Source organism: Heterodontus francisci, chromosome 20 (assembly GCF_036365525.1).
Source record: "Heterodontus francisci isolate sHetFra1 chromosome 20, sHetFra1.hap1, whole genome shotgun sequence".
NCBI lineage: Eukaryota > Metazoa > Chordata > Chondrichthyes > Heterodontiformes > Heterodontidae > Heterodontus > Heterodontus francisci.
In genome coordinates this window covers 34,634,656-34,658,830 of record NC_090390.1, presented here as the reverse complement: position 1 = coordinate 34,658,830, position 24,175 = coordinate 34,634,656, and the positions used below count along the sequence as shown (strand labels likewise).

The following is a 24,175-nucleotide window of genomic DNA, read 5'->3' as shown; positions in this document are numbered from 1 at the left end:
TTAACAAAAATCACAATGTTAAACATTATAAAAAGAACTCAAAGGCATATTTTAATTTTTTCACAAGCCCTTTACTTTGTAGAATAAACAAACCCAAGTAAGATAGTGGATGCATGAAAGCTTGCTTCTGAAGTTTCTATACAATCCAAACCCGTTAACGTTAATGAAAGAAAGACAAGCAATAAAGATTCACCAATTTTAATGCTGCTGTTCCCACTTCATAAGCATTGAGATTGTCAAAGAAAGGGCATAGCAAAAATCTTTCATTCATCCAGCTTTGGAATGTGCAAAGCTCAGTCAAAATGGCACAACAAAGATGATGCAAAGCCTATTTTACACTCCAAAACACAGTCCTCTTCTATTGATATATCATTATGAGCTTTTTGGGCCAGGGTCAGCTGACAAACATTCATCGCTCCATTAAATGGGCAGTCTGTTGGCACACCAACTTCCACTGGCAGCTCCACAACAACTTCCACTGGCAGTTCCTGCCAAACACAATCTGAAGCATATCAGGAAAGTAATGATCTGCTTACTTCACATGCCCAGCTGGCACTATTGCACCTGTGTAGTTGGATAATCTCTGTAAATATTATAACTTCCAGTTTTAATTTTTGCATGTTGGAAACACAGCTCCCAAAAAATATGCAAACCTGTTATTTCTATAAAACTACTGAACGTTCACAGTTCAGAATGGAGTGAGTTCATCATTATCAATCTAGATTTAATTGTTCCAGCCCAAATTTCCATCCTGAACATCTGAGTGTTAATTTGCACAATGACATTAACACATTTGGTGTTTCAGCATTGTATATTGTATTTATTTGATTCAAATTTATAAAAAAAACACCTACAACTTCATGTCCTAAACTTATTCAAACTAGAAACTTTAATATTTACAGAGACTATACTTAGTTATTCAACTACTTACGTGCATTAGACACAAAAGTGGTACATTGTGGGGCTGTATTTAGTGAACCTGTCGCAGGTCCCAGCGGCAGATCCGAAAATGGACATCGTTGCCACTCGCACGTGTGTAGCCAGCCCACCGCAATCATGAGGCGGGCAGCCAAATATCATAATGGAGGCACGGGGTCAGATCAATCACGGGCGGGCACAGGCTTCAAGTCGCCAAATACAGTGTCAGATGACTCTGGAGCAGGTGTTGGCGCCATATTTAAAGCCCTGCTTGTACTGTTGCATTTGAGTTATTTGCTGGAAGAGGCATATAAATTTGCCAGGAAAAACAACAGACCTGAGGATTGGGAGCAGTTTAGAATTCAGCAAAGGAGGACCAAGGGATTGATTAAGAAGGGGAAAATAGAGTATGAGAGCAAGCTTGCGGGGAACATAAAAACTGACTGTAAAAGTTTCTATAGGTATGTGAAGAGAAAACGATTGGTGAAGACAAATGTAGGTCCATTACAGACAGAAACAGGGGAATTTATTATGGGGAAATAAAGAAATGGCTGACCAACTAAATGCAAACTTTGGTTCTGTCTTCACAAAGGACAACACAAATATCATACCAGAAAAGTTGGAGAACACAGGGCTTAGTGAGAGAGAGGAACTGAAAGAAATCGGTATTAGTAGAGAAATGGTGTTGGGGAAACTGATGGCATTGAATGCCGATAAATCCCCAGGGCCTGACGGTATGCATCCGAGAGTACTTAAGGAAGTGGCCCTAGAAATAGTGGATGCATTGGTGGTCATCTTCCAAGATTCTATAGACTCTGGAACAGTTCCTACAGATTGGAGAGTAACTAATGTAATCTCACTATTTAAAAAGGGAGGTAGAGACAAAGCAGGGAATTAAAGACCAGTCAGCCTTACGTCGATAGTGGGGTAAATTCTAGAGTCCATTATCAAATATTTTATAGCAGAGTACTTGGAGAACAATGGTAGAATCGGGCAGTCAGCATGGATTTACGAAAGGGAAATCATGCTTGACAAATCTACTATGTCTTCGAGGATATAACTAGTAGAGTTGATGAGGGGGAGCCAGTGGATGTGGTTTATTTGGACTTTCAGAAGGCTTTTGACGAAGTCCAACATAAGAGATTAGCATGCAAAATTAAAGCCCATGGGATTGGGGTGGTGTACTGCGATGGATAGAAAATTGGTTGGCGGACAGGAAACAAAGAGTAGGGATAAATGGGTCTTTTTCCGAATGGCAGCAGTGACTAGTGGGGTTACGCAGGGATCTGTGCTAGGATCCCAGCTATTCACAATATACATTAATGATTTAGATGAGGGAACTAAATGTAGTATCTCCAAATTTGCAGATGACACAAAACTGGGTGGGAGGGTGAGTTGTGAGGAGGATGCAGTGAGGTTTCAGGGTGATTTGGACAAGTTGAGTGAGTGGGCTAATGCATGGCAGGTGCAGTACAATGTGGATAAATGTGAGGTTTTTCACTTTGGTAGCAAAAACAGGAAGGCAGATTATTATCTGAACGGCTATAAACTGAGAGGGGAATACGCAATGAGACCTTGGTGTTCTCGTACACCAGTTGCTGAAAGTAAGCATGCAGGTGCAACAGGCGGTAAAAAAGGCAAATGGTATGTTGGCCTTCATAGCAAGAGGATTCGAGTACAGGGGCAGGGATGTCTCGCTGCAATTATACAGGGCCTTGATGAGGCCACACCTGGAATATTGTGTGCAGTTTTGGTCTCCTTATCTGAGGAAGGATGTTCTTGCTATCGAGGGACTGCAGCAAAGGTTAACCAGACTGATTCCTGGGATGGCAGGACTAACATATAAGGAGATTGAATCGGTTAGGATTATATTCGCTGGAGTTCAGAAGAGTGAGGGGGGATCTCATGGAAACCTATAAAATTCTAACAGGACTTGACAGGGTAGATGCAGGAAGGATGTTCCCGATGGTGGAGGAGTCCAGAACCAGGGGTCATAGTCTAAGGATACGGGGTAAACCTTTCAGGACTGAGATGAGGAAAAATTTCTTCACCCAGAGAGTGGTGAACCTGTGGAATTCGCTACCACAGAAAGCAGCTGAGGCCAAAACATTGTATGTTTTCAAGAAGGAGTTTGATATAGCTCTTGGATCTAAGGGATCAAAGGATATGGGGCGAAAGCGGGAACAGGCTACTGAGTTGGATGATCAGCCATGATCATAATGAACGGCAGAGCAGGCTCGAAGGGCCGAATGGCCTACTCCTGCTCCTATTTTCTATGTTTCCTGCTTTCTGTTGAAACCAGTGCTGGGAATGACTCCTGGACACCCCACCCCCCAGAGAAGGACGCCAAAGTATGGCAGAGGTAAGACACAGGGTGCCCCATGGTTTAGTGATGCCTCCCTGGAGATTTTCCTCCAGGCTGCAAAGGAAAGAGGGGAGGTCCTATTCCCCAGTGATGGCAAGAAGCGTTTGTCCCGCCTCACCAAGTAGGCCTGGAATGCAATCACAGAGGAGGTCAGCAGCCGTGGGGTCACCACCCGAACATGGATCCAATGCCGCAAGACGGTCAACGACCTCCTTCATTCTGCCAAAATGAGTGCTCCATACCTCTCTCCTTTTTGGGGATTGCATGTGGCTATGCAGGAGGAAGCGGGACATGGGGAGGGAGGCAAAAGGGTACTGGCAAAGGCAGGTAGGCATCAGCACATCCCGACAGATGCATGGTTGCATCTTGGCCACAAGCCACCTCTTTCAAATCTCACCCCCAGTAAATTCCCTGAGAGCTGACGTGAAGATGCGCTATACAGGAAACCGCAGCAGGACACGAGGGGCTACTGCTAGCAGAAATGTCATGTTGATCTCTCTGTGAAATATGATAATCTCCCTCTTTCCACTTGCAGGCAAAAGGGGCCATAACAACAGGGAAAACCTGTGAACTGGCGGAGGAATTCCAGATATCCGGCCTCTCTCAACAGCTGAAGAGGAGGCACTGGAGTTAGCAGGGACCCAGGGAGGCCACTCAGTCGTGGATGGTAAGACTGGAGACTCTGCTCAAGAGAGTGAGGATTGTCTTCCAATGCAATACAGCACACTTCTGGAGATCCACATCACGCATGGGTATCATGACAAGATCTGCACAGCCTAACCCACACATGTTGCCTTGGCGGCTTTGCTTTTGCTACTCCTCTTGGCTGTATTGCTAATGGCCCTCGGTGCCCACCCTTTCTGAAAAATAACCCTCTCACCCGATAGTATGGCCACCCATGAAGGTCACAAGATAGTTTGCCCACCCAGTAACACCACTCAGTAACACGCCCACCCAGTAATGTCACCCGGTAACACACCCACCCATGCAGAACGCACAGCTCTGCTGCCCCCTCTTCCCCTAACCAGTGCTGGTCATGGCTGCCTTCCCGTCGCAGCACCTAATGTTTTGCCTTAGTGGTGCCAGCTTGCAATGGCTGGGAATCCGAAGGCACCTGAATGCCACTCGTCGTCCACTTAATTCCAAGCCCCCCACTGAATTGCTTTCAATTGCATGCAAATATATTTTAAGTATCTGTTCAGCAATTTAAATTACACTCCCATCGCATTGGGGTGGCAATGCCACCTTGGAGCTTTCCCGCCACTAACTAAACCTGGAACCGACATCACGACGTCATATTTCTTGACGCACGCATCTGACACTATTCTCCAGCCCCCCCACGCCTCCATTCCTGCTCCAAATGGCTTCACAAAATTCAGCCGTTGTGTGCAAAGTCAACAGATAATTGCACCTTGAGTGCAATTCAGACTCAGTGGAAGTTGTACTGAATTCCAGAATGTGAGTTAATAAGATAAATCTTTCTGCCCCCATAGCCCCACAATCTGCCACTGTTTCACTGCTAAAATTTGCATGGGAACACCAAGAGCTCATGATGTTGGGAGTAATATATTAGCATGGATAGAAGATTGGCTAACTAACAGGAAAGTCGGGATAAATGGGTCGTTTCAGGTTAGCAAACTAACTAGTGGGGTGCCACAGGGATCAGTGCTGGGGCCTCAACTATTTACAATCTATATTAATGACTTCGTTGAAGGGACCGAGTGTATTTTCGCCAAATCTGCTGACGATACAAAGATAGGTGGGAAAGCAAGTTGTGAGGAGGACACAGAGAAACTGCAAAGGGATATAGATAGGTTAAGTGAGTGGGCAAAAATTTGGCAGATGGAGTATAATGTGGGAAAATGTAAGGTTATCCACTTTGGCAGGAAGAATAGAAAAGAAAAATATTATTTAAATGGAGAGAGACTGCAGAATGCTGCGGTACAGAGGGATCTAGGTGTCCTAATACATGAATCAGAAAAAGTTAACATGCAGGTATAACAAGTAATTAGGAAGGCAAATCGAATATTGACCTTTATTGCAAGGGGGAATGGAGTATAAAAGAAGGGAAGTCTTACTACAACTGTACAGGGTGTTGATGAGACCACACCTAGAGTGCTGCATATAGCTTTGGTCTCCTTATCTAAGGAGGGATATACTTGTATTGGAGACAGTTCAAAGAAGGTTCACTAGGTTGCTTCCTGGGTGAAGGGGTTGTCTTTTGAGGATAGATTGAGCTGGTTGGGCCTATACTCATTGGAGTTTAGAAGAATTTGAAGTGATCTTATTAAAACAGATAAGATTCTGAGGGGGCTTGGAAGGGTAGATGCTGAGAGGATGTTTCCCCTCGAGGGGGAATCTAGAACTAGACGGCACAGATTCAGAATAAGGGGTCTCCCATTTAAGATGGAAATTAGGAGGAATTTCTTCTCTCAGAGGGTCGTTAATCTTTAGAATTCTCTATCCTGGAGAGCAGTGGAGGCTGGGTTATTGAATATATTCAAGGCTGAGTTAGACAGATTTTTGATCTACAAGGGAGTCAAGGGTTATGGGAGGCAGGCAGCAAAGTGCAGTCAAGACCATGAGCAGATCATGATTGGCAGAGCTGGCTCAAGGGACCGAATGACCTACTTCTGCTCCTAGTTCTTATGTAACACCAGCACGTTCCCCTTCAAGTCACACGCTGAAAATATATCGCCATTCCTTCATCATCACTTGGTAAAAATCCTCCCCAATAGCACTGTGGGTGCACTTACACCTTATGGACTGCAGCGATTCAAGAAGGTGGCTCACCACCACCTCCTCAAGGCAATAAGAGTTGGGTAATATACACTGGCCATGTCAGCGATACGCACATTCCATGAACAAATAAAAAAATTCTGAGATCTTGCCCTTCCTTTCTGCACCAACTGTTAGGTGACTGTGTAATGAATTGAAGTTTTGTATTATAAAATTTCACAATTTTCTCTTGAGTACCATTTAATCAGGATTTAACATTCATTAGCACCAATTTTTTTTTTGTCAGCTAACTTTTAGAAGCTTGTTTTAATCTGGGAACAAGACTCAGTAGTACTAAAAATACGATAAAGGTCTGTGGACTACTTTCCAGTTCTCTTGCTCGCCAGTTCACAGACTACTTTTTCAAAATTTACAAAAAGAGGAAATATGTCCCTTAGTAACCAAAGTTGCTACTGAAACAGTCCCACAAAAAACTCCCAAATAGTTTTCGTCATTTACATCAATTATTTTCACCCACAGAAGAAATCAAGAATGTGACCTTTACCCATATAATTTTATTTTTAAATGGATGTTGGCTTTGATTCCTCAAGTAGACAGCTGTGTCATTACTAAAAACCAGACTATGCACACCCACAGTAACAAAACACAACCATATTTCAATTCAACATAACAAACTTTGCTTTAATATTTCAACAAGATTTAAAGCACAGTCTTCATAGAAACTATTTATAGCTGACTCCCCTTCCCCTCCCTTCCCCTGTCAGCATTCCGAAGGGATCGTTCCCTCCGTGACACCCTGGTCCACTCCTCCATTACCCCCACCATCTCGTCCCCTTCCCATGGCACCTTCCCCTGCAAGCGCAGGAGGTGTAATACCTGCCCATTTACCTCCTCTTTTCTCACTATCCCAGGCCCCAAACACTCCTTTCAGGTGAAGTAGTGATTTACTTGTACTTCCTTCAATGTAGTATACTGTATTCGCTGCTCACAATGTGGTCTCCTCTACATTGAGGAGACCAAACGCAGACTGGGTGACCGCTTTGCGGAACAACTCCGCTCAGTCCGCAATCAGGACCCCGAGCTTCCGGTTGCTTGCCATTTCAACACTCCCCCTGCTCTCATGCTCACATCTCTGTCCTGGAATTGCTGCAGTGTTCCAGTGAACATCAACGCAAGCTCGAGGAACAGCATCTCATTTACCGACTAGGCACACGACAGCCTGCCGGACTGAACATCGAGTTCAATAATTTCAGAGCATGACGGGCCCCCCATTTTACTTTCATTTTTAGTTACTTATTTCTTTTTCCGTTTTTTAATATTTTTTTTGTGTTTATTTTATTTTATCTTAGTATGTTCAGTTTCCTTACCCACTGTTTTTTTTTCATGTTTGTACTTGCGGCTGTTCAATTTTCAGTCCATTAACACCCTATCTGTACTAATGCTTTGTCTTTCAACACACCATTAACATATTGTTTGCCTTTGCTCCATGACCTTCTGGTCAGCTATTCTGTGACCTTGTCCTATTTACACCTTCTCCTTTGTTATCTCTTGCCCCACCCCCGCTTTACTTGCTTATAACCTTTTACATTTCTAATATTTGCTAGTTCTGAAGAAGGGTCACTGACCTGAAACGCTAACTCTGCTTCTCTCTCCACAGATGCTGCCAGACCTGCTGAGTATTTCCAGCATTTCTTGTTTTTATTTCACATTTCCAGCATCCGCAATAGTTTGCTTTTATTTTAGATTGATGGGCTATTCTTTAGAGGAACAAAAATAAAATCTAAACCTACAATTGCCTCCCCAACATACTAAAAATGGCCATCGATTGAGATTATACTTATAGGTACTAATAACATGGCGAATAATTGTGAAAAATTAAATTTTCAAATGTATTTCTATTTGCTGGGCTACGTAAAATGTAGAACCTTTAACCGATCAGATATTTTATCAGTTTTTGACAGGACTGAGTGTATTAAACGTTAAACTGAACAATTAAGAATTCCATGAATCTGTTCACTTACTTTCTTTAAGACCAGGCACTAGCTTAAATATAATTTCTTCTAACGTATTGTCCAACCTTGAAAAAAGAGATTCAGAAAGGATCACAGTCAGTTCAAGAAACAGTGCTATAACACAAAAACCTGTCAATCCCAAAATTAATAGTAAATTTTCATGCACAGTAAATCAGTTAGCAGCAGTACACAACGGGCTTGATTTCCCTCTCCTGATATATCTGGCCAGTGCAAGGAAATACAATTCTATTTTGGCTGACAACATTGAGCGGAACAACAATTGCATTGCATATTTTACTAACTTTCTGCTCCTTTCTACAGTTTTGGATATGGCAAACTTCACCCAAGAGGTATATCAATTTTTAGGGTGAGGAGGAGAGGGGGAGGAGGCTTTACAACCTATAGATGTATTTAATTTCTGTAGCCTCAGTTTCCTTTTGTTCTAAATCCATGTTCATGTGCTCCGGAGTAAAATGTAGTCCATGCCCATCCAAAGGACAATAAATCAGTAAGTATCTCACTTCAAATGCTGATATACATAGGCTGTATTCAAAGGACTGTCCATTATAACACGAAACATGTTATTTTATCTTTGTCAAAAATTTTAGTTAGGCCTCATTTCGAATATTGTAGCCCGTTCTGGTCCTCTGACATGGTGGGTGATACTGAGGCTTTGGAAAAGTGCAATGAAGGGTCACAAGAATAATTCCCAGTTTAAAGATACCTTAGCTAACCAAATAGCCTTAAGGACCCTTGGTCTATATACTATTATTATGAATGCTGGATTTTGTAACATGATTATGTTTTAAAAATTATGATTTTTAAAATTTTAAATGGAGTCAGAGAAGTCAGGTGACGTCACGTCAACTCTTCTTAAAGACAGAAATCGTGGTTACCAGGACAACAGAGAACACTGATCAAAGACTTTTTATGGAGAACAGAGATCGCAGGGGTAACACCTGAAGAAAAATAGGTTTCACCCTCCCAGAAGTTCGGATCATAAACAAGGAGTCAGTGATTCTGAGGATGCAAATGTACCAGGCAGCTGTTAATACCTGGAAACAATGGAAGGCCCAGGTGGCTCTGCTGAAACCAGACTTCTGGACTTTGCATAGGACAATAAGCTATTGATGTTTGATTCCAGATAAAATTAACAGATTTTCTGAAGGCAGACAGGCTGTAAGAGAGGAAACCAGCAATGGAAGCCTCAGAGTAGGCGGTAAGAAAGAAAACCAGTGGTGGCAGCCTCACAGCAGCTGTACAGAAGACCAGCGGTGGAAGCCTCAAAGGAGAGAGAGGGAACACCTGCTCTTGGAAGCCTGATACAGTAAAAGGTTGAGAAGACTTGAACCTGTTTTGAAAGTTGATACTTGCGGAAAAGGATAAGACCAACGGAATCATTAGGAATTGCCTTAGTCACAGACGCCCAGGCCGGAAGTGCTCGGAGAAGTGAGCTAGGAGGACATTGATTTTGAAAAGTTCTGGGAGAGCCAACCCATTGCAACCAGGAAGAGTTTGGGACTTTTAACCACAAAGATTTTGCCATCGAAAAGGACTGTGTAATAATATAAGCTATTGGGATTGAGCGGAGAGTGGGACTGACTGAATAGCTCTGTGGAGAACTGGCATGGATTTGATGGGCCGAATAGCCTCCTTCTGTGCTGTACATGACTCTATGACTAAGTGTGGTGTGAGGTTTTCAAGTATTTTAATAAGTAAAGAAAATACCTTTCTTTGTAATTTGGACTATCAGCTACTTACAAAGTACTATATAGTTAATGGGTATTTCTGTTAGTTTAGTTATTATAAAGAAGTCTTAAAACATGAAATCTTGTCATATAATTTTAAAATTGGTCTGGGGGTTCATATCTCGTATTTTAACATTAACAGTCTCACTGAGGTCATAACAACTATAGAGAACCACAGACCCAGGGCGATTTGATTGAGGTCTATAAAATAATAGGGGGATTAGATTCTGTGCACATTGACAAATTATTTTAGTTTAATAGGTTGGGAGGATCAGGGCTCAAGCATACAAATTACTCAAGGTAAGAAATAGATTAGATGTTTCTGTTTTTCTTTCCCCAGAGGATCCTAGACCTATAGAACAGGCTGCTAGCTAGTGCATTGGATGCTGATTCAATGTGAACCTTCAAAAGAGAGCAGGACTTGTTCCTGGCTGGGGTGGAAATCGCATCATACAAGAGTTAGGAAACAATGGTCAATTTGCTCTCCTGGACTAGTTTCGATTGCCTACAAGGAATGGAGAGGAACTTTCCAGACTTATTTTCCCTAACTGGTCTTGCGCTTTAGATCTGTTTTGCTGTTCCCAGGTGACAACATTGCACCTAAGGGGTATGAGGCCTTTTGACTTGATGCATAATGGCATCACAACAGGTATGGGGCAGGTTAGATAGATCAGCTGACCTTTGCCTGTCCAACATTTTCGTACATGTATATGTCTCTTCTGCTATGTATCAATGGGGCCATCTTATTATTAGCGCCTACTAGTTTAGTCTCTAATCCTATAAGAGTTTCTGTACTAGTACCTGTCAGAAATGTTGTTTGTGTCACAAGACCAAAAGGAAAACTAAAATAGCATTGCATTAGAGCAAACTTATCGAACGATTATTGATTTATATTTTCTCAAGAAGCATGAATGTTAGAATTTTCCTAAACAATATTTAAAATGATATCAAGCCTTGATGCCAATTGAAGAGGAACCAATAAATCCATATCAGACATGTCTAGCCACATGACTTATCAAGCCATTATCAACATTCACAAAGGTAGATTCAAGCTTCTCAGTGAGGCAGAAAAGAAACAAACCCAACTATGTCAAATTGGAGGATGAGTTTAACCAGTCAACTTCAGGTTGACACAATCCCTCCCATGTACATACTCCCACACTCCCAACAGCAGAAAAGGAGCTACAGACAGGCTTCATTAGTCAGCAATTGGATTATTGACAACATTTGCTTAAAGAATAAACCATGTTACAATTTTCTATTATTTTCTTCATCTTTTTCTTTTAGTACATGTTGAATAAATAAGTATGGAGTCTTTTATAATGCCACAAATAGAAGGATCATATAACTCACAAGTAATGAAGCCACAAGTGAGCTACGAAAGTCTCTTCTTTGTGGAATTATCTAGTAAGGCACTGAACAGTCCAGGTAAATAATGACATTAAATTGGTACAAAGGCATTTTTGATTTAGAAAAAATTCTAGATGAAGAAGGTGCCTCAATACCTCTCAAAAAGTTAGACAGTAACAGAGGCATTTAAGGTTTCAAATCTTCTAAGAAATAAGTTAATAAATTGGCCTTAAATAAATATTATGTATTTTACAGTTGGATATAGAGCTACACCATGTTAAGATGTCTATCGCATAACTTGAATCAAAGATTGCAAAATATTATTTGAAAAAAAGTTACACATTACAAAACCCAACTCATTTTTAACTTATCTTTTACATAGTTGGAAATATTGTTGAGTCAGAAAAGTAAAAAATTTTAAGACAGGTGAAAACATTAATTGGCTCTTTGGTCAACTTTAAACATAATAAATTAACTTTTTAAACCTCAATCTCGATTTAGGATATTTCCAAGCAGCTGCCAGAGGAAGCTGTGAAAGTAGTTTGCCAACTAAGTTATTCTAGAAGTAATTTCATATTCACCACATAAATGAAATTACAGGGATCACTGGTTAAGCTGCCAGGTGGGGCTCTGCCAGATGTTACCAGCAATGTGTGGTTTCTCCCATTTTTGTCTGACTCTTGTTGCCAACACCAGCTGACCAAGACAATATCTAGTGCAGTTGCAAGTGAAACTTGGCATACAGAGACAGATAAAAAAACATGTTTGTCATCTACTAACAAATGTCTGCAACAAACTATTCAGGTGCTAGTACAGTGAGGGAAACACATAATGAGTATCAGGTAGATTTAACATGATAAATCCAGTTATTTGTATTATACAATATAAATTTTACCCTACTTTGCACGTGGAACTTTAGTCCTTTATTCTTTTCTCTCAGCAAAAGAATTTCTAGATTTCTAGCTTTTACATGATTACAAAGATACTTTTCCTCCCTTTACTTCCTGTAGTGATTTGAAGCTCTTGCTGTAGCTATTGCTGGCAGAGAGTTGCCCCAGGGTGGCTTTTCCCACTGGTGAGTCTCTAATGAGTGATTTAGGTTTTCCAAGTATTTTACTGCACATGGTGGATAAGCCCTTATTTAGGCTGTCAGTATGCTCTATTGTGTTTGCAGCTAGTCAGAGCAACGTCATAGTGATTGCTACGAGGCAAAAATTACTGCAACTCACGTCACGAAGGCCAAATCATATAACATCTTTTGAATGGTAATGAAGTAAGCTAAGAAACACATTTGTAACATTGGGCTGATTCTACCTTCGATATATTTGGAATGCTTGTGCTCTTTAGCTGTGCCAGGAAGATGGTTCTCAGCACAATGCACATGGCAATGTGAACCTGGAAGTAAACTAACAAACTGCACACCTACAGTATACAGTTTCCTGTAAAGGATTTTCTCAGCACAATATTGGTTTCCATGAGCATTCCATTTCAACTTGCATATTTGTTACTGTAGCAATTCTTGGAAGGGCTTTATCAGCATCAGAATTATCAAATATATTTGAACTACACCATATTTTGGAATACACTTTATATAATAATCATAATGGGGAAATGTATATGGTATGTGCGATACATGCTTACAAGTATTCTAAGTAGCACACCTACAATTGTGTCATCAGGGCAAGGTGGGATGACATAAAGCATAGGAAAAACAAAGCAGTTATATCCCGACATTTACTGACATGGAAGTTGAGCCCCTGAAACAGAGTTATCTAAAACACACTGAGGTATCTTCATGTGCTATTATGGTGCCTGTCAAAAGAACACTACCTGTTGTCAACATAGAAGCATGCGCAGCCAGCAGGAGTGTGATAAAAACATACAATGCCAGCATGAAAATGACATCTACCGTTTCATACTTCCTTTTTTTTCTTATGTTTGCTACACAGTTGAAGAGGAAGAATATCACAATGAAACTGAAAGAGAGGAGGGTGATGAACAGGAAGGCAACCAGGACATTAGTATGACAAATAGTGTAAGATGGATCTAGGGCTACAATAAAGAATTTTTTAACATGGATCATCAGTCTAACACCAATCCTTTGAGGCCTAGGGATGGGAACCTTGATGCAGATCCATTGAACCAAAAGATACTGGACTACATACAAGAAGCTCACAGCACTGAGTTCGATGGAGTACAATATCTCTGAACTCTTCAGTAATATGTAAGAGTGCCTTACAAACAACAATAGAACAGGTTAGCTGCACTATTACATACATTTTGTCATTAGGAACCACCAGCACATGTGTTCTTTGTGTGATGTTAAGCAACACAATGAGGTACGTGGATTCCAGTGCCTTGAAAATCTCAAACAGATTTACTAACAGCTAAACTAGTATGTACAATACAGAGCAAGCTGTACAGAACCTTTGTCTAGGGTGTTACAGTTGCAGAGTGACTACGGCTTCGAGTCATATGCATCCGTCCTGGTACTTAGTTCAATAGCATACTGAGTTCTTAAAGGGACATCCCTCTTGAAGCGATCATACAACATCCCCTTTCTTTCCAAAGATAGGTCTCATATGCTATAAGTAAAAACACATAAAATTGAATATCAAAATTGGTTTTACAGGGAGAGAGATTATAAAATTTACAAGTATGAGGATAGGGATAGTGAACTTTATGAGTGCAGAAGCTTAAGAGTCCATATATCGTTTCAGTGGCTTGACAACTCTTCCAGATCTTATTATGGATGTGGATTTCACCCTTGGCTGTTCTTGGTTTGCAGACATGTTGTCAATGTGTTGGTTGTTGTCCTGTTGTTCAGTCGCACACTCAACGTCGGATTGTGTTCTTTCGAGTCCGCCGTGTACAATTGGAGTATTGCACACTTCTCTTAATTGGCTTCGGTTCCTCCTCAACACTGCTCTGCTAGATGTTGCAACTTCGTAGGACCTAGGCTCACTGCTTCCTTTAGATACTTCTGCAGATAACTATGTTCTCATTGTGGGGTGTATGACCCTGACCTTTTGTCCTACCTGTAGCTGAGGTAGTTCCACCCCTGCATGTTGGTCATGCACCATCTTCATTCTCCCTTGTTTTTTGAGCGGTGTCTCCTGCATCTCAGAGAATTTGGACAGATGATGGCTTTGTAGAATCGTTCTCACCTGTCTGCCAAACATGACCTCTGCTGGTGACATTAAGCCCATATCCATAGGTATAGTTCTGAGGTGTAACATGGCAACATGAAAATCTTGTTTCGTTGCCCTACACTTCAGGATCAGTGATTTAACTGTGCGAACCATTCGCTCGGCAAGACCATTGGAAATAATGTGCTGAGGATGTCACATGGTCTATGCCCCATTTGGCACACATATCCCTGAAAGGTATGCCTGTACACTGTGGCTCATTGTCCGAAATAATTTCTTCAGGTGCACCGAATAGACTGAATATGGCACTCAATGTGTCTGCGACAACCGCGCTTTAAGTGTCTTTTACCTGTCTGACAATTGGAAATTTGGAGAAATAATTGGTGACTAAGATACAGTCTGCGCCATTCACGATAAATAGATCAATGCCGATTTTGGACCAAGAGACAGATGGAATCTATTGAGGGTGTAGAGATTCTTTACATTGTTGTGGCTGGTGGCTCTGGCATGACGCGCATATCCTAACTAACTTTTCGATGTCACCATTGATCCCTGGCCAATAAACAGTGTCTCATACCAGTTGTCTCATTTGCTCTAAGCCCATATGGTCTTGGTGAAGATGTGACAAGATGTTCTGTCGGAGAGCTTTGGGCACAATCACTTGTTTTCCTTTGAAGGTGATGCCTCTCGAGATACCAAGTTCATCTCTATAAGGTCACAAGCATCTGAGGGTTTCTGGCACCTCTTTTACCATATCAGGCCAACTTTCTATGATGACTCGCCACAGTGCCTTCAGTTGTGGGTCATTGGGTGTTTCTGATTGCAGTTGGTCACACTTGTGCTGACCAAAATGCAATAAATCGATTTTGAGCACGTCTTTCACCTCGATGTCCATGCTGTCTACTGTAGATCCAGTGGAACTCCTTCATTCTTCTTCGGGTTTGGCCATCTGTTCAGCGCATCCGAGTTGACTATTTTGGTACCCGGTTTGTAGCAGATGTCGAAGTCGTACTCCTGTACTTTCACTAAAGGTTGCTGTAGTTGAGGTGGTGCACTTGTCAATGGTTTGTGTCAGATTATCTCCAGTGGTTTGTGGTCGGTTTCTATCATGAACTGCTTACCGAACAGGTAGGTGTGGAACCTTGTGATCCCAAACACCAGGGCAAGTGTTTCACGCTCTATGTTTAAGTAATTGGATTGTGCTGAGGATAAACACTTGGATCCGAATGCAATTCGTTTGCCATCCTGCAGGATGCATGCTCCTAGACCTTTCTGTGAGGCGTCGACTTCCAGGATTGTCTCCTTCCTTGGATCATAGTACTGCAGGATACAGGTTTCTGCTGACAATGCCTTGTTTGAGAGACTCAAACACATACTGACGGTCCTCCTGCCATAAAAATGGTACGCCTTTCTTTAAGAGCTCTTTCAATGACGATGCTTTGTCAGAAAAATTTGGAATGTATGGTGCCAAGAAGTTGAAAAATCAAAGACATCTCTGTAGATCTTCCATGTCTTGTGGGGTAGGCAAATGCCTTACATCTTCAACTGGGTAAGGAGGGATTCCGCAACCTGACTAGATGGGGCCAAATAAATTGATCTGACTTACATTCACCTGGCACTTTTTGTTGTTAAAAACGACTCCTTTGTGACGAGCTACTGCTATCAGTGAATGAAGATTTCGAACATGCTCTTCGTTGGTTTTGCTCATTACCGCGATATCATCAGCAATGCATATACATCCAGGCACGTTTTCTATAATTCTGTCCATATGCTGCTGAAACAGATCTTGACTGACAGATAAGCTGAAGGGTAGCCTTTGGAAGCAATATCTTCCAAATGGTGTTCTGAAAGTGGTGACATCCTGAGATTCCTTAGCTAGGTGTACTGACCAATATTCATGTTTAGTATCTAACTTCGGGAAGAATTTGTCTGTTGTATCATTAATTTCCAATGACCCTGTTACATATCCTTCAGGACTCGAAATGGTAGGATATTTGCATTGGCTCCTGTGTCAATCTTAGTCCTGAGTGTGTGCTTGCCAACTTTCTTTGGGCATATGATATTGATAGTAACAAAAGCTTCCAGTTGTTCGACTTCATCAACACAACGGGCTTGATTTTATAAGCTCGCCACCAAACTTCAAAAATGGTGGTCCGCTTGTGCGGACCATACATCGCGGAGCCTCCGCAATATTGAACGCGGCGGCTCATTTAAATGGCCGGGGCTGGCTCCCACCCCCGATAACGAGGAGGGGGTGGGCGGTCCGTCCCCGGCAATGGTGTCAGGTGCCATTCTTCAGGTGCCGACGCCATTTTTGAAGGGCTTCGAGCCCTTCCATTTAGTTCAAATATTTAAAGAGATAGTCATTTAAAATTTATTTTTTAAAAATTAATGTTTCTAGCCCCACTCTCACCATCCCCCCATAACCATACAGTTCATTCCCCCAAAATACGTAGCTTGTGTACCTGACCTTTGCCCCCCCCAAAGTTCATAAACTTTTAACTTCACCCTTTCCCACCATCCCCTACACCAATCGGATTAGTCTGACCCGCTGCCCCTCCTCCCGCACTGAAACACTTACCTGATCCACCCCTCCCCACCAGTGTTCTGCATCGGATCTTTGGACAGAGATCCGAAGGCGCAAGAGTGCCGGCCACCAGAACCAATATCGGTGCAGGAGGGCCGGCTGGAGCGGTTAGGTGAATAATTCATTTATTTGCATTTTTAAAATATATATAAATTCTGCTCCCATTGCCAAGCAGCAGTGGGGCCATGAGGCCTTGCCGCTGGCAATATCAGGCCTGGCCGACGAGGCCTGTGGCGGGCCTCTGCAAGAGGCATTTTCCAACCACCCCCCAGCCCCCCCTGTGACCCCTGACGTCGGAGGGGCTGTAAAATCCAGCCCAATGTGTCTGGTTCACAATGTGAAACACATGATTGTCTTCTGGTTGAGAATCACTTCACTCTGAGTTGTGTCTCAGGTCTGTTTTGCTGTAGACTTTGTGTATCGGCTTGCGTTTACGCTTTCTCCTTGCTGCTGTTGCCATGTTTTTTTTTGTCCTATTGTGGCTTCTGGCCGCATCTTTGGAGGCAGATTTCTTGCAGAGGCAGGCCCTGTGTCCTTTTGCACCGCAAGCCTTGCACAGGTCTTGAAATGCAGAACAACTTTGCGGTGAATGGGACAAACCACACTTACCACACAGCTTACGTGCTTTTTACGAACTGATTATCGTGCTGATGCTGTCAGTTGCATCTAGTGCTTGCAGATGCTGTTGTCCAGCTACAATGGCTTCATATTTCCTGCCATCTTGTAGCAGCGCATCAATGCTGTGACCTTTCTTTTTCCCCAAGAGGTCTTTTTGAAACACTTCAATGAGCGTTGAGACAATCACCAGCTCCATTATTCACTCCAACAGCTCAGTTTCTGAAAAAATGCATTTGTTGCCCTTACTGTGGCATCTACCAACGAACTGATCTATTGATTCCTGTGGCTGTTGCTGGTACTTAGCTCATTAAGCACACTGAGTTCTTAAAGGGACATCACTCTTGAAGTGATCATACAACAGGTTCAGCTGCAGTTTTCAGAGTGTCTTGAGAGTTTCACTGTAATAGGTGAAAGATATACATTTGCTGTCATGGATGCTCTGGATACAGTGGGACACAAATTACAAGAAGCCATTTTGAGTGGTGTAAAACTATATGAACAAAAGAGTGGAGTGGATCCCTACAATGCAAGTGTTTGTCCAGGTGCATATATCTCAGCAGATAACACTGGAGCATTTTCCAAACAAGTAACCTCACATATAGATAGCAATACCACTGCAGTTAGTTTTGATTGGTATTTTTCGTAGCTGAACTCCTTCCTATGTTCAGACCAAGTGCAACTGCAGTGTACGAATCACAATCCTTTGTGACCATAGAAAGCAAGTCGATGCAGACAATCACTTCAGCTCCGGGAAGCCCTTCAGTTTTGTGGCATTTGGAAGTGATATGTCTTCTCCATCCCTCAGTCTTGAGACTGGACCAACACTGGCTTCTTCTGCCCCAAACTCATAGGTCAGGGAATGTGAATAATTGGCAGAGTGGCATCACAGCGAGGTGGAGTATATGGCTCTTAGGAAGGAAAGGAATCACCGGGTAACATCATACAGCAGTACCAAGCTGATAAACTCTTGGTTTAATCCCATAATAGTCATGATCATATGTAATTCATTTTGAAGCACAATATACTCTACGATGCTGATACGATATATTAGACACTGCCAGAATCATGCAGTATACATCCATCCAGCTTTCTGCCCCATTAAAAGTTATGTGAATTTGGACTGACCGGGGTGTAAGCATGGGAAACCAGACATTGACGTGAAAAAGATAAGGGGAGATTTTCCATTTCATTGCTTCTGATGCTTGGGAGTACATTTTGGCAAACTGCACAAGGTCACTCCTTGGCTAAATAGCATAGACATACCTCTGAGTCCGAGTTATCAATGCTAAACTTATTCTTTATAAGATATATTTTTCAGACACTGGCATCAGACTTATTTCTGCAGAATATGCAATTGGGGTAGGGGACAGAGGGCAGTGAAAAATTGAGAGGGGAAGCCCTATTGTCGGATCCCCGATCAATTAGTGCAACGCACAGTTTGATGCCATGTTACACCAGCCTCAAGTGCTTTCACCCAAAATGTAAAAAAGCTTAATTTGACTGAGATGCTGTGACAACAAGCACTCCCTGATTTATTCATGGAAATGGAGGATGAATGCCAGGCCTGTTGTAGCCTTTCAGCAAGTGACTTCTTAAAGGGCGTGGCATATCCTTGAGAGATAGCTGTCTCATCCATAACTATTTCAGCCATACTGCAGCATGTAAAGTGACTTGTGAGAGAGCAGACCTCTGGTCAACAATGAGGGCAATGAATCCCTGCGAAATGACTCACACCATCCATGGTGAAGCTAGAGGAGAGATTGGAGCCCAAGACCTCCATATCAAGAAATGTAAGGATCCACAAAAGATATCTCTGATGTGTCAAGAAACCCTGTCTTTGGGGCTCTGCTGCTGTGGCCCTCGAGTTTCCACACCCTTCTGGTAGACTTCAATTCAGTTAAACATTTCCAGGCAAATGCACAGCTGGAAGTTATGAACTTCTCTTAACTTGCTGACGCATCTTGCATAGAAACAGAAGCAGACAATATATTAGAATGTTAGCTATAAAGACTGCTTCAGGGCGACATAATGTGTGGCATGCACGTGTTCTGCAGAGTAAGTCAGTAAATGAGGAAACAACTGCTAAAGGATGGTACTAGTCCTTGGCCTGAGGAAGGTTTTTTGGCTTCACTGCCCCCAATTGCATTTTATGCTCTCTAACACCTGTATTCTGGAAGTAGCATCTTCATAGAGGTTTAAAGTTACAAAGCCCTCTTCCCATCCAGATCTGGACCCTCCTCTATGCAATGCCTTGTCCGACAAGCGGAGACATTGAATTGAGAAATTGAAAGTTTAAGAACGCAGACACAAAGGCTGTAATTTTCGTTACTGGATTGGGAAACCAAAGCCTAGAATATTTCAGGGTCCCGACCCTGTGTCACATCAGCACCAGTGACGTGATGTGATTTTCAAGTTCAAAGTTATCAACTGGCCTGGGTGCGAGTCCAGTGCCCAATTAGAGGTGCTGGAAGCATCCTGGAGGTGGGAACAGTTCACTGAGGGCAATTTTAAAAGCCAAGTGGTAGCCATAAGTGAGCTTGCCATTGCCTTCAGTGATGCAGCACCAGAGAGATTGAAGGACCTGTGTGGGCATGGGTATGTGTCCCCAGGCGGCACACTGTTTCTCTGATGCCTCCCTGGAGGTGTTCAGTGATGCAGTCTCACAGAGGAGAGAGCTGCTCTTTCCAACCTCGGGAAGGAGAAACCCATCCAGTGAGACCAAGAAGGCGTGGATGGAGGTGGTCAAAGAGGTTGGCAGCTGGGGACCCATGAGGAGGACATGGGTCTAGTGTAGAAAACGGTTCAATGACCTCTTACGGTCTGGTTAGGTGAGTGGCCAACAGCACCTGGTTCATTGGGCACCAACTCGCTAAGGACCAGAATGCTTGAGAGCTGACCTCACAGAACATCCATAGTTCTCCCTAACATTTTCAGAGTAAGTGTACAGCCGCAACACTGAAATGCAGGCACCCCACATATGGGGTGACATTCAGATGGAGACATCAGCCCACGTGTATGTCATGCTGGAAGAGATGAGGGAAGGCAGCCTACTAATGGATCTTTCTCCTCTCATCCTGCAGCAGGAGAGCCCATAATACGTGGGAGATGGCCGGAACGGGAGGTGGAGTGGCCCAGCTCCACACACAGACAGCAGTGGAGGAGGCAGCACTGGATATTGCCTCGAGACATCTGATGGGGGATGGCGAGGCCGTGAGCAACGGGGTCTTTGGATGGCCCTTTCTTAAGGTGAAAGGCATGGAGGAGACTCCTGCCCAACGTGTGCTATGGATCTTAGACTGCTGTCATTTGGAGGATGGTTGTGCTGAGGCACTTGTTGAGTAGGACTAGATCTCACTATCATTTTCTTTTGTCTCTCACAGGGCCAGTTGCAGAGTGGGACCAAAGTGGACCTGTTGAATCAGTGCCGCCATCTTTCACCAGTGAAGCCACACTCACCTCAGTTGGGCCTCATATTAGCGTAGAAAGTGGAATATTGGATGAACCTCACAGCACATGTGAGCAGGAGGAGAAGAATGAGGGACAATGACCTGTGGGTAGTCCCCTCCGAGGACAGAGGTCAGACACAGTCTCAATCTTTCTGCACATATCAGCACGCTGCTCCTGCACCCACTCAGAGTGGTGCTGCATTTGGCTCTCCAAGCGATGCTCGCTGGGCGAAGATGCTGGGCCTCGGTTGTCACAGACATGGAGGGTCTTCCTCAAGAACCAGAGGCAGATAAGTTTCTATTTGTTAGAGTTCCCTAAGGCCTTGAGGAGCCATAGGAAGGAACGGAGGAATCCATGCAGCGCATGTGCTCTGTCATGACTCAGGGATTCAACTGCATGAGCTCCTCCATTGAGAAACTGAGCAACCTCTTGGAGAGCCAAATGCAGCACCACTCTGAGTGGGTGCAGGAGCAGCGTGCTGATATGCGCAGAAAGAGTGAGACTGTCTGTAGCATAGATCGCTCAGTGTCACTGATGGCGCAAAGGTGCTCAGAGTGGATGTCAACTATGTCCCAGTCAGTGGCCACATTCAGCATCCACAGATCCAGGAAAGGGCTGAGACAGTCCTAGTGGCTCACGAAGGGGCCACCCTTCAGGGGCCATTGGTGTCACCCTTTGGCCCCTCGCTCCCTCTGACACAGGAGCCACCTATGTGCCAGGGCCCTGTGTCAGAATCAGCCCCTGCCATGGACACTTCCAGGACAAAGACAGAAGCCTCAGGTATCTCGGCCGGTGGCAGAGAGTAGGGAGCAGGCTGTTTCCACCTCATCCTCTGCCACGTAGAAATGTTGGGAGAAGTAGGCGTCACACCATTGAATTCATCGAATGGGTCACCTGACTGTTATTGTCTACATCTGTCTGTTATTTTGTTTGCTTCACAATATAACTTCTTTATTTCACCACTTTGAGGTGTATTGTTAATGTCTCATCTCAAAAGGCGGATGTAGCATTGTGGGTCAGGTGGCAGGGACAGGGACATGCTGCCTGGGCTCCAGCCACCTCTTGAGCATTCTCTTCCTTTTCCTCTTCTTCCTTTTCCCAGTCCTCCACCTAGGTGGAGTGGTGTTCCAGTTTCTCCTCTAGGCATCTTCACAATGTCATGTTGTGCAGGGCACAGCAAATGACCATGTTACAGGACACTCTGACTGGCTCGTAATGGAAGGCACCACCCGACCAGTTAATGCAATGGAAGTGCATCTTCCATTGTTTGTTCAATGCAGGTCCATGTTAGGAGATGGCTCTAGTTGTAGCCCCTCTCTCTATACATGGCTGGGTTTCGAACGGACGTTAGGAGCCACCTCCTTAGGGGATAACCCTCATCCCCAAGTAGCCACCCAGGAGTCGGGATGTGGGCCTGAAGAGATGCGGCACCTGGGACTCTTTCAGGATAAAGGAGTCATGACAGCTGCCTGGGAAACATGCGCAGAACTGCAAGATACGCTTCCAGTGGTCACAGAGTAGCTGGACATTCAATGAATGGTAAGCCTTTCTGTTGCGGAATCTGACTGGCTGGTCTGTCAGTGCCTTGAAGGCTACATGGGTGCAATCGATGATGCCCTGGACCTAAGGAAATCCATCAATGGCGGAAAATCCCAAAGCCCTCTGTGCCTGCACTGGCCCATCTGTGTCAAAGTGGATGTAGTCTCCCGCCCTCCGGAATATGGCATCCGTGACCTGCCCGATGCCGTGATGAGCTGCCAACTATGAGATGCCGTGTAGGTCCGCAGCGGATGCTTGGAACGATCCGTTGCATAGAAATTCAGTGCAGAAGTGACTTTGATGGCAGCAGGTACGGGACTGCCATGGGAGCCGCAAGGCCTTCGGTCACTGTGGATCAGAGCACACGGGTCTAAGACCATCTGCCTGAATAGGTGTAGCCTCCTATTGCCCTGGCGCTCTGACATTTACAGGTAGCTGACTCTTGGGCAGTAGACCCGATTTCTTAGGTAACGCCTTCTTCCCCTTGCAGCCCCCCGCTGTTCTCCTCTGGCCTTCTCCTATCCAGGAGGTTGCATCTGCTGAAGCTCATCCTGGCTGCTCTGTCCAATGTCAGAGTAGCCTGTTCCTATCTGAACTCCCTCAGCTGGGCTTTGTGCGTTCACCAGGCCTTCCCCAGCCAACCCCAGCTGTCCAAGTGATGCCAGTGGGCTCATATCCCTCTGCACATTCCTACCACTCACCACTGAGAAAAGTAAGTCTTACAGCTCCACCAATGGCTACTCTATGGCACTTTTGGAGCAGCTGAGCTTTATTTTGTGCCTCTGCATTATCTTAATCAGCCCTTCCCATAGCCTTCATGGCCCCCGCACAGTACAGCATTTGTACAACCTACCGTGGTCCAGACATAGCGTTTTCCCCATCCCCTTCCTTTGAAAATTGTAAACTGCTGCTGATAACCTTGTTAATGAGCTCCACAATGAGCTTAACAGGCACTTAATTGGAGGCGTGTGGGGTTGCCGTTTCCGACCCTTTAAAAATGGCTTCGCATTTTGGAAGTGGTGGGATCTAGTGCCAACCTGCGAGAACACGCTATTCAAATCGTACTCGCACCCATTCCACCCCCAGAGACTTTAAAACTCTGGTCCAAAATGCTTATCGTGTATTCCAGCATGTGTGTCAGTCACTGAACACACATCATGTAGCTAGATTCTTTTGGATGCCTTCTTTGTCGACTCACCTCTACAGATACAAACATGAGAAATATTTCAGTTTCAACTCAGTTAGAAAGTGTGTCCTACTGCACAATGGGGAGGCATGTGAAGCTAAGAAAGAGTTGTAAGACTGCTAGAGTATTTTGCACAAAGCCCTCATTCAAGGTGTAAGAGGTTGAGTGGAAACTGGCATGTATCTTTTTCCATATACTTTGTATAGAGCACTACTGTGTACTGTATATAGTAGATTTTCTTATGCCGCCAATTTCCTTGTCATTTGCTTCTAGGTCCTCTGACTGTTGAATATCACACTGACTCTGTGGATAATTTTCTTTGTACTCACTGGTGGTGGTGGTAGTGGTGAATCTCACCAGCTGGCACTGCAGATCAAAAAATTGTGGGCCCACAATTGTACAACATGCACTGCAGGTAGACCATGTTCCCCACCACCAGCACATAATTACTAAATTACTCCCTTTCTGCCATCTTCTCCCAGCCTGTGCAGCCCAAACGATTCTCCTGGGGTTTGTC

The 24,175-nt window shown here is 43.8% G+C and overlaps 1 protein-coding gene across 6 annotated transcripts in view; it reads right to left on the bottom strand.

Moving 5' to 3' along the window:
* pcgf5b (polycomb group ring finger 5b) overlaps window positions 1-24,175 on the bottom strand; it is a 232,994-nt gene that overhangs the window by 50,291 nt on the left and 158,528 nt on the right. For all 6 annotated transcript variants that reach the window (XM_068052579.1, XM_068052584.1, XM_068052583.1 and 3 more), the window contains exon 4: window positions 8,044-8,099. In XM_068052579.1, the coding sequence (XP_067908680.1) occupies window positions 8,044-8,099 (56 nt within the window). The remainder of the gene's footprint in view (window positions 1-8,043; window positions 8,100-24,175) is intronic.